The 11578-nt window shown below is 40.5% G+C and overlaps 1 protein-coding gene across 1 annotated transcript; it reads right to left on the minus strand.

Moving 5' to 3' along the window:
* Nucleotides 1–1138: 1138 nt before the first annotated feature.
* LOC133831902 (uncharacterized mitochondrial protein AtMg00860-like) lies at nt 1139–1537 on the minus strand. Its single transcript, XM_062262307.1, has one exon. The coding sequence runs from the start codon at nt 1535–1537 to the stop codon at nt 1139–1141; it is 399 nt and encodes a 132-aa protein (XP_062118291.1).
* Nucleotides 1538–11578: the final 10041 nt, after the last annotated feature.

The raw sequence follows: 11578 nt of genomic DNA on the forward strand, positions 1-11578 counted from the left end.
TGCTAAGATGGTGGACTTAGGGTTGTGGAATTGGTTCATGTTGGGGATTAGGACATGCACAACACAGTCAAAACAGTGCACAAATAACATCAACAAAGAAAATCAAGTAATAGCAATTAAACAATCACAAAGTAATCAAAAGTAAAACACAAAAGAAAGAACACCAAGAATACTTGGTTTGTATACAACTAATTTAGTTGATCCTACATCCAAGGCTAGGCAGCAATGCCTAAGTTAAATCCACTGTATCAGAAAAAAGACTACACCCTCCAAGCTCTCAAGATTACAACAACACTCATCCAACTTATCTTGAAAACACTCTCTCACTTGAGAATTACAATACAGTTCTTACTCTCAGCTAAAACTCTCAGAAATTGAATTGTTCTAGGTTGATCAGGCCTAAATCTATATATAGGTTCGAGATACAAGAATTAAAGAGCCAAACAGAAACTACAGTAACTAACAATAATCTATTATTCTGTTATGAATTACTGGTGTCCACACAGTTCTTGCTCTCAGCTAAAACTCTCAGAAATTGAATTGTTCTAGGTTGATCAGGCCTAAATCTATATATAGGGTCAAGATACAAGAATTAAAGAGCCAAACAGAAACTACAGTAACTAACAACAACTTGTTATTCTGTTATGAATTATTGGTGTCCACGCAGAAGCAACTGGAGAAAACGTAGATGCAACTAAAAACTGCAGACTACTGTGAGCTATCATTTGACTAATCTTTTGATTGGTTGAGGAGAGAAGTCACAATCTTCACAATTCTCCACCTTGACTTCTTATTCCGAAACATGATTCAATGGATTGGACAATGGTGCCTTAGCTTTAGCTCTAAGGGATTCTCATCTTGATGCCAAGGTTGAAGTGAACTTGCTCACGGGTATGACCTTAGTCATCATATCAGCTGGGTTGATCTCATTGGATATCTTCACAATCTTGACAAGTTGTTTTGAGACAATATCCCTGAGCAAATGAAGCTTAACATCTATGTGTTTTGTTCATTCATGTAACACAGTATGCTTAGATAAATGTATTGCACTTTTTGAATCACATTGTACAATCACATGATCTTGTTTAAATCCCAGCTCACTCATCATCCCTTTTAACCAAAGAGCTTCTTTAACTGCTTATGTGAGAGCTATGTATTCTGCTTCGGTCGAGGAAAGAGCCACAATGTAATGCCCCACGTCACTATAGCTACTTCCTAGAAAAATTATGACCTCAGAGGCATTCTTCAGTCTTGGCCACTCCTTCACTCCAGCGACCTTAGTAGGATCAATCTTGATTCCCCCATTAGTGACAATGTGTCCCAAAAATGCAACCTTAGACAACGAAAACTCACACTTCTTGTACTTCGCATACAATTGATGTTCTCTCAATCGTTGCAAAGTCAAATGCAGGTGCTCCTCATGCTCCTCCTCTATCTTAGAATACACCAGTATATCATCTTTGAACACGATGACAAACCGATCTAGATACTCCTTGAAAACCCGGTTTATGAGGTCCATAAATGATGTTGGGGGCATTTTTGAGCCCAAATGACATTACTAGAGACTCATAATGCCCATATCTGGTTCTGAACACTGTCTTTGGTATGTCTTCATTCTTGATTCTAACTTGATGGTCTCCCGATCGAAGATCGATTTTAGAAAACATCTTTGTCTCCTAAAGCTGGTCAAATAGATCATCAATCCTCGACAATGGATACTTGCTCTTTATCGTCATCTTATTTAGCTCTCAGTAATTGATGCACATCCACATGGACCCATCATTCTTCTTGGCAAATAAAATTGATGCGCCCCAAGGAGAGTAACTCGGTCTAATAAACCCTAGCTTGAGTAATTTTTCCAACTGTGTCTTAAGCTCTTTCAATTCTGTTGGTGCCATTCTTTATGGTGGTTAAGATACTGGTGTTGTCCTTGGCATAAGTCTATCATGAACTCAATCTCCTTATGCGGTGGTAACCTTAGCGACTCTTCTGGGAAGACGTCGAGAAATTAAGCAACTACTCTTATTTCTTTAGACCTACTTTCTACTTCTTTAGCGTCATCGACCATGTTCACTAGGTACCTTAGACACCCATGTTGCAACACCTCTCAAGCCATCATCGTTGAAATAATAAAAGTTTGGGGTTTCATTCTGATACCATTTATAACGCCGCACATCACTATGGAAGCAGCCATAGTGACGTGGGGCATTACAATATGGTATCAGAGAAATATGGTCCTAAAGAGTCTATGGTAAGCCCTAACATGTAAAGTTTATCCCAAGAGATGAGCTTGACTCACTGTACTGTAAGTGTTAAATTCTTACTTATGTTAATTTTGTCTTTTAAGTTTGTTCACATAATAGTTCTAGGTTCACCACGTTATTATAGGAAATTTATGGAAGGGTTCTCGAAGATAGCTACACTGTTGACGGAACTCACGAGAAAGAATCTAAAAAATCATCCTGTCTGACAAGTGTGAGCAAAGCTTCCTGGAAGCAGCCATAGTGACGTGGGGTGTTACACACAAGATGTTGTAAATTAGACTTCCAGCTTATAACATTCCCTCCAACAGTGAAAACATACCCAAATAAAGATCTTATTTTTTCATGATCTCCAGAAAAATCTAAGTCACAATACCCCATAACTTCACATTGTTTTTGGTCTGACTTTGTTGACGTGGTTTTTCGCCAACAGTGTATTACGTAATTAACTGGGATATATTAGTGCTTAATGACAAACCGTAATAAGTAAAATGACACTTAGAAATCTAGAAACGAAATATAAAAAACACTCGTTCCTTTTTACGTGGTTCGGAGGCTAAAATCCCCCTAGTCCACGAGTCTGTATTATTACTGTATATCTCTCTATATTTTGACAAAGTATTTGCATTACAGAGAAAAAACCAACCCCTTACCCTATCCAAGATCTTGGTATTTATAGAAAAACAAGTCATGGGTAGGCGTTGGGGCCATCATGTGAATCTAAATCCCTCCTGTGATCTATCTTGCACTAATGATGAATATTACAATTTATATTAAGGTATGGTCTAATCATTAGGTAAAACTAGGAGTGAAAATTTGGGTCACGACACGACACGACACGATTAAGGTAAACACGAACACGACACTTTTAATAATCGTGTCGTGTTCATGTTTGAGTTTTTGACACGTTTAATAATTATGTCATGTTCGTGTTTACCTTAATCGTGTCGTGTCATAATCGTGTTGACCCATTTAATAATCGTGTCGTGTCATAATTGTGTCAGACACAATAACACGAATACTTTGCATAGGTTTTATGATTTTTTCGTATAGTTATGATTAATCGTGTCATAATCATGTTATCGTGTTCGTGTCGTGTTGACCCATTTAATAATCGTGTCGTGTTCGTGTTTGTATTTTTGACACGTTTAATAATCGTGTCGTGTTTGTGTTTACCTTAATCGTGTCGTGTCATAATCGTGTCGACACGAATCTGACACGTTTACATGAATTGCCAGCCCTAGGTAAAACTGATCATGGGTCATCTGGCATAATTGGACATGTGATGTCTGATCATGCACGTTTATATTACGTGTCCGAGAATTCAGGGATAAACGGACATGTGATGTCTGATCACGCATGTTTATATAACGTATCCAGGTTTATAAAGGTCCCTAGAAATGGCGGATCTCTAGCGTACCCCGACCTGAACATAGCGCCAGTTCGCGTCTCGGACGCCGTGCTTCATATGTGTCTCTAGCTCGTGTCTTATTGCTTTGTATTCATCAGCTCATGTTATTTACCTGGGGAGTCACACTGCCTTCGCAGAGGAAATATGAACTCGTGGATCATCTAGTATTGTTCTTGTCTAGCCAGCTGTACTCGAGCTGCCTAAAAGACCCGGGCTGAAATATCAGGACGTATATTTGCCCCCCAAGTCCTTGCCCGTGTCTTATGACGTCATTTTCTGACTGACACGGTGGGGGCTTTTAAACTTCTGCCGCGATTACCTAGGTTCAGCACTACTTGAGTACGGGACACGTGGAACGTTGCGATTGGCGTTTGTTCTGGTTTCGAGGATTGCATGAAATGGTCTGGCCAACTTTTTGCCGCTATTTAATCTTTCGAAACATGATCCTCACATCTTGCACCAGCTTGATCGGATGGTCCACGTCGCTTTATGCATTTTATGTATAAAAAACCCTTCTTCCTTTTCAGAGAAAATATAAAAATCCCCTATCGCCAAACTCTTGGAAATCCAGTCATTCATGATTTTTCCAAGAACTCTTCCCTACGACGTCTACTTCTTTTGCTGAAGAATACGCTGTAAGTTTTCTGGTTTTGCAGAGACTTTTCTTTTACTGGTTTTCATGTGTTTCTCTTCTTCTTCTTTTTTTGATCATGCTAATCCGTACTTCACCGTAGTCAACATTAGGTTGCTCCCCAAATGTTTTTGGCACATAGGCTTCGAATTATGTTGATTGAGTAGGCCCTACAATATCCTTAGGATTGTGATGTTCATAAATTGGGTAATTTCTGAGTGATCCCTTGGTAAGTTTAGGAAATACCCATTCGGTATATAGAAGATGAAAGGTTTTTAGGCCTCGAAACTAGGTTGCTTGGGGGCTATGCTTCTAGGGTGGTATTGGCCCAAACCGCCCCCAAGGGAAGTAGTGGCATGGTCGTCTAACATGCAGATCCCCAAATATCAGGGGTTTGTTGGAAACCTAGGCGCATAGCATAGGGTGTTAGAGAATATATTTTTATACTCAATGGAAATATGGAAAAACTAAAATACAACTATATGCAAAAATACAATAGACAAGATAATATTGATTAAAGAAATATTACATCTCAATTGCTCAAAATACAAGTAAATAGAAAGATGTAGAAGAAGAAGATTACAAACTCAAAACAATAATAATACAAGTAAATAAGATCAATAAGATCAAAAGAATGAAAATAAAACCAATAAAAAGAACAAACTCTCACAAAACCAAAGTGTTGAGTAGTGGGGATCACCAACTTGAACAAGGTTCAAAACCTTTGTCCAAAAGTTTATTTCCCCCTAGTCTCTAAGCACTAAGGGATCTCTCTAGGAAATAGCTCTCTGGAATAATCAAGCCTCTATGGTGTATTTTCCAGCCAAGTGCTTTGTGGATGGAAAATGGTGTGTCTTACAAGTGAGCATTAGACTCCTATTTATAGACTTTTTTGAGACACCATTTGAATTTCAAATTCCACCAACCCCTATGGCTGTTACCAATGATTAATTGGATGTTTATGGAATTAAAATAGAGATTTGGGAGTTATTTGGCTGTTGGAAACGTTCAAAATTGGATAAAACTGAAGTTTGAAAATGCTGTCAGCCACTTGGGTCACGGCCTGAAAAACATGGGCTGCGGCCCACGATGTGTTTTTGCCTCTTGGGCCACGGCCTGAAAAACATAGGCAGCGGCCTAAGACATTTTTTCAGCAACCAATTTTCCAAATTTGCCAAAATGTTCCAAATTCATTCCCACTTGATTTTGTAACTTCCATACATATTATGGGAGTTAAAATCACATCTCTAACAACCATATCTCTTATGGCTTTTGAGAAATTCAAATCAAAATATGTAATATCAAATCTACACATTATTGGGTAATATTTGGGAGTTACAAGTTTGTTTTTTGTAACTCCAAAATATGTCAAATTTGCCACACACATGTGTCCAATTTTTGTGACTCTTAATAATATGTTACTAGGTGTGACAAATCGCATTATGTCACATTATTTAATCTAACATTATATTATTTAAAATAATATAACATAGGCAGCGCGTGGGCATCAAGCCGCGGGCTGAGATTATCTCAGCTCGTGGACTAAAAACCTTAGCCTTACCGCTTTCATGCCTTTATATAAATTCTAGGTCGCCTACTAAGTGACTCACTGTTCTTATTTGCTAGGCGATCTAATGGCACCCAAGAAGAGCGTATCCAATAAGAGTGCAACCGGCTCATCGTCCTAACAAGCCAACAAGGGAAATGAGGTCGTGCCAGAATACTCTATCCCTAAGTTCGGCCCTGCGGTGGAGAAGGAGGTCGTGGTCGGACCTGATGCCTACTTCAAGGCGGAGAGAATAGTCTCCAAGATCACGACCCAAGGAAGGGTCAACAAGATAGTGTTGTCCCACAACATTGAGGTCGAGAGTGGCGTCCTCATCGATCGACCTCCCTTTGAAGGGGAGAGGAGTTGCGCACCACTCCAGGACGATTTCGCGGCCTAGAGTGATGAACACTTAAAGGCAGGGGCCTTCCTCCCCCTCGGCCAATACTTCGCCGATTTCCTCAATTACATGAAGTTGGCACCGTTTTAACTCCACCCGAACTCGTACCGTCTGCTGGCGGGGTTGAAATACCTCTTCCTAAAGCAGATGTGGGAGGTCCCCACTCCTGCGGATATCCTATATTTCTTCTGCCTCAAGGCCAGCTCAGATCAAAAGGGGCGACACCATGCGATGTAGCCTCAAAACACGAAATGAACTCGGCTTCCATAGTAGAAGTATCAATCAATGTTTGTTTGTTACTCCTCCATGATATAGCTCCACCGGCAAACATAAACACGTAACTAGAGGTTGATTTACGTGTATCAGTACAACCAGCAAAGTCTGAATCTGAGAAGCCAACTACTTCCAGGTTGTCAGTTTGTCTGTGCATGAGTTTGTAATCCTTAGTATCCTGAAGATACCTCATAACTTTCTTTACAGCTTTCTAGTGGTCTAACCCCGGGTTACTCTGAAATCTTCCTAGCATTCTGACAGTAATGGCAATGTCGAGTCTTGTGCACACCTGAGCATACATCAAGCTTCCAACAGCAGAAGCATGCGGGATGTTCTTCATTTCTTCCTTTTCAAAATCATTCTTTGGACACTGGCTCAAATTTAATTTATCACTATGACGCCCCACGTCACTATGGCTGCTTTCTGGAATGATGGCTGGCCCTACAAACCAACACGAGTCTTTTTAGCGTGCTTTGTCCTCACTCACATGCTTCCTAGGAAAACTTCCAAGGAGGTCACCCATCCCTAAATTACCCCAGGTCAAGCACGCTTAACTTTGGAGTTCTCAAGTGATGGGCTACCGAAAAGAAGATGCATCTTGTTGATATAGGTAGTACCCATCAATCCATTTAAGCCCTCTTCAACTGTGTAGTCCCATACCTACACAGTCTTAGAATCATCACACTTGACCTTCCCTAGGCGGTGTGGGATTGCACAGCTTACCCGGTCTTTCCCCTTACGGATCACGGGATTCTGACTGTCACAATCACCCTTAACGATAGGAGCAAAACTTGGCGAACAATATTTCATCTGAAATCTCTCTAAAACTTTGTTAATGTAGGTTTCTTGAGATAGACCTAAGATACCTTTGAATCTATCTCGATGGATCTTAATGCCAATGACATAAGACACATCACCTATATCCTTCATCTCAAAGTTCTTTGAGAGAAATTGCTTCACCTCATGTAGCATGCCCTTATCATTGGTTGCAAGAAGAATATCGTCCACATATAAAACAAGAAAACAAATCTTACTCCCACTGACCTTCTGGTATATACATTGATCCATGACATATTTAGACACATGTATGTGCCCAAATGTGACATATTTTGGAGTTACAAAATCAGTTATAAATTTGTAACTCTCAAATATTACCCAATAATGTGTATATTATATGTTACACATTTGAGATTGGATTTCACAAAGCCATAATGAAATATGGCTATTGGAGACATGTTTTAACTCTCAATAGGTGTTTGGATGTTACAAAATCATGTGGGAAAGGATTTGGGACGTTTTGGAAAAATGACTTTTTTTTTCTTCTGAAAATGGCCTGTGGGCGTGGCCTAGGGGACAGAAGCCAGTGGTTGCGGCCACTGAAAAGTCCTAGCCGCGGTCAATGAGGTTGACAGCCTATATGACTTTTCAATTTTTTCCAAATTGAACGGTTCTAACATCCCAAATAACTCCAAAATCTCCATTTTAATTCCATAAACATCCAATTAAATATTGGTAACAACCATGGGGGTTGGTGGAATTTTAAATTCAAAGGGGTATCTCAAACTCTATAAATAGGAGCCTAATACTCACTTGTAAGACACACAATTTTTGTAACGACCCGATTTTTCTTAAATAGACCCATCGAACACGACTATGACTATTCGAGGTCAACTGGACCCTTTACGGTCAACTTTGGTAAAAATCGGACGTTAGAAACTAAATAAACTTTAGAGTAAACTTTAGAAAATTTTACATTGGAGTACTTTGAAATAAAATAGTATTTGCATGGGATCCCATAGTTTTAAAAAAAATGTAGTTTAAACGTAACTTAAGAAATAGTCTATAGCCACATGGCTTTCTTTAGATAAACTAGTAGACATGAAATTGATGAAACTGTTACTGGACTCAGCGGAAAACTTAAGAGAACCCTGACAACCCTGCAGGTCGGTTGTTTCACAGTATGCATACTCCAGACAAAATCCCCTCCAGCTTATTGCACTGCTCCTTAAGCTTTGCCTTTACCTACACACACAAAGTAACTGATGAGCTATAATGCTCAGTAAGGAAGCTAGCTACAACATATGACTCTACTATCCAAAACAAACTTTGCATAACAAAAATGCATAACTAGAAACTGCAAATTGAGCAACACGTCTAGCATATTCACATAAGTCAAAGTGTTGCATAACATACTGAAAACATATAACTGAGCCATCGTGTTATCTGTGGGGTTTTAATCCCAGTGTGGCCTCCACGGCCTAGAGAATTCTCACCTCTCGTACCAAAGGGGTACACTCTGCTAAAACACGATGACTTTACTGACTTGGCGGATAACCCCACTGTACGGCTGCATGGGGAATCCGCCCTCACAAGGCCTTGTACTGAGCCATCGAGTTATCTGTGGGGTCATGATCCCTGGGTGGCCTCCGCGGCCCAGAGAATACTCACCTCCCTTGCCAAAGGTGTATACTCCGCTAAAACCCGATGACTTTACTGACTGGACGGCTAACCCCATTACACGGCTGCATGGGGTCCACCCTTACAAGGTTTCCCTTGACAGTCACAAACATTGCACATGCATTCATGATAACTTTACTGCACTAAGCACATTCAAACCCGATAGATGGGTACTATCATGCGCATCCATCCATATAATCACACATATATATAGCAACTAGAATTTAACCAACAGTAAACAAACATGCAAACTGTAATGCCCCAAATTTCCTAATAAGGTTTAAGACCTTGATTAGGAGGCCGGGAGGGCCATAATTGATTTATTATATTATTTAATGATTATATGCATGTTTACGTGAATTATATTATTATATGATGGTGGATGCATGCATATGGGAGAATTTATTATTGTGAGGGTATTTTGGTAATTTGGCCACTGTGGGCGTAGTTGTATATTTTGGGTGCATGGTTGTGATTAATTAATATAGCCACATTATAAGGTGGATTGGTTCGAGCTAATCGACATGAGACGATCATGAGATGTAAGTGTTCGGTCTAGTCATAACGGGTTTAAGTTCGGGGCTCGGGGAGAGTCTCGGGGTGAATTTAATGATTAGAGCATTACCGGGAATTAAAGGGTAATAAGGTATGATTTATTGACATTTGGGAATATTGAGATTAGCGGGAATTGGAAAGCGTTAATTATGATTAACGGGATAAGTGAAAGTTCCAATTCTACCCTTGAAAATGGTTTTAGAGGCTTTAAGTGACTTAAGGGTAATTTGGTCATTTGGAGTTTGGATATATATGACTTAGGAGGGCAGTAGAAAGAACAGAGCCAAAACAGGGGTTTTCATCTTCAACCCGTACACCATCCCTCACCATTTCTTCTTTGGTGTTCTTGAGGCCATCTTGGGGTTTTGAGCTAGGAAATCAAAGGTGGCAGCTAGGGAACTTGTTTCAGCCATTAAAGGGGATTCAAAATCGTGTTTGAGGTGAGTTCCAGTTATGAATTTAATGGGGTGCTCTGTTTTTAAGCTTTGGTTTTCAGCTTGTGAATCTCTTGTAGAAAGCTTGGATTAATAGAAGTTTGGGTGATGTTTTCTTTGGGTTTTGATGAGGGAGAGTGGTAGAGGATGTTTGGTGGTTGAATTGGGTGTTAGACTGTGATTTGAGACAAGTTTGAGGGGCTGGTTTGAGAGGAAAAACACAGGGGAAGAACTGAGATCGCGTGCTGGTTTTTGCCTGGTCTGGGCTGAGCGCCGCGGCGCAGCTGTGGTGCGCCACGGCCCTAGGCGTCTGGCAGGGGGGAGCCCTTTCTGTTTGAGGGCGCGCCGCGACGCAGCAGGGGAGGGCCGTGGCCCTTAAGGCCATTTTGACCAAAACCATGTTTTTAGCTTGGGGATTCAAGCCATAGGCCTCGGGGTTGATCCTAGTACCCGGTTAAGTGGGGATTGATGTCCCGGAGACTAGGTATTGGTTTGGGAACTTATGTTGATCATTTTTATTGATGGTATCTTATATTTGGTTATGACTAGGTGACCGTTAAAGGACCAAAAGACTGATCGTTCTCAAATGTCGTTTCTTTTATTAATTCTCGCTCGAACCCAAGGTAAGAAAACTGCACCCCATATGTGACATGCATGGCTATGATTGATGCATGTTGGATGTTTAAATGTAAACATTGATAGCATAATGAATGCCTGGCAATCTTGCCCATTTGCATATGATTATTATTGAGGCATGCTGGATGATTAAGTGTGATGCATGTGATGCACGAGAAACATATGATTAGGGCATGCCATGAATGATGAATATGAGATTGATCAGAGCTTGAGTCTCTGGGTTTGTGCATGATCATGATTATGCTAGCAACTGTTTAGTAAGCATGCTGAATGCCCTATTCTTGGATAACTAGCATATGATACATATTGATAGCATTGCTTACTTGTGCATGGTACTGACTAATTAGTCGGATTTGGCAAAGGGGCTAGTATCAACTGTGAAGCTGTGACTCATTAGTCAGGTTCGGCAGTGGTACTGGGCACTGGTCACGTTGCACTGACTCATCAGTCAGAATTGGCAAAGGTGTTAGTATCAATTGTGAAGCTGTGACTTATTAGTCAGGTTCAGCAGTGATTCTGGACACTGGTCACATAGCGCTGACTCATTAGTCAGAACGGCCTTAGCGTGTATCACGCAAGCCAACAAAGATTAGATCTAATCGACCATCAGCATTGAATGACTCAAAGAGCATTAATGCCAGATCGACCTTGAGGGTCGATGAATGAAATAAGAGCTTGGAGGCTAGTGGCTTACCTAGCAGCCACTCTCCCACTTAAATCATGTGATGTTCACTCATTGGTTTGAAAGCTTTACGCTCAGTGTGATTATAATGATAATCATTTGATAATGTTTATGTATAGTGTTATGTTTTCTTGCTGGGCTTCGGCTCACGGGTGCTATGTGGTGCAGGTAAAGGCAAGAAGAAGCTGGACCATCCTTGAGTTGAAGAGCTTAGGTGATGATGTGTACATATGCGGCTGCTCGTCCACCACGGCCGAGGTTTAAAGTGGAACTAGGGTTGAACCCTGTTTTG

This window comes from Humulus lupulus, chromosome 4 (assembly GCF_963169125.1).
Source record: "Humulus lupulus chromosome 4, drHumLupu1.1, whole genome shotgun sequence".
In the NCBI taxonomy this organism is placed as follows: Eukaryota; Viridiplantae; Streptophyta; class Magnoliopsida; order Rosales; family Cannabaceae; genus Humulus; species Humulus lupulus.

Excerpts from the sequence above, each read along its gene's own strand:
- LOC133831902 (XM_062262307.1), bottom strand. The coding sequence starts at position 1,537 with ATGCCCCCAACATCATTTATGGACCTCATAAACCGGGTTTTCAAGGAG.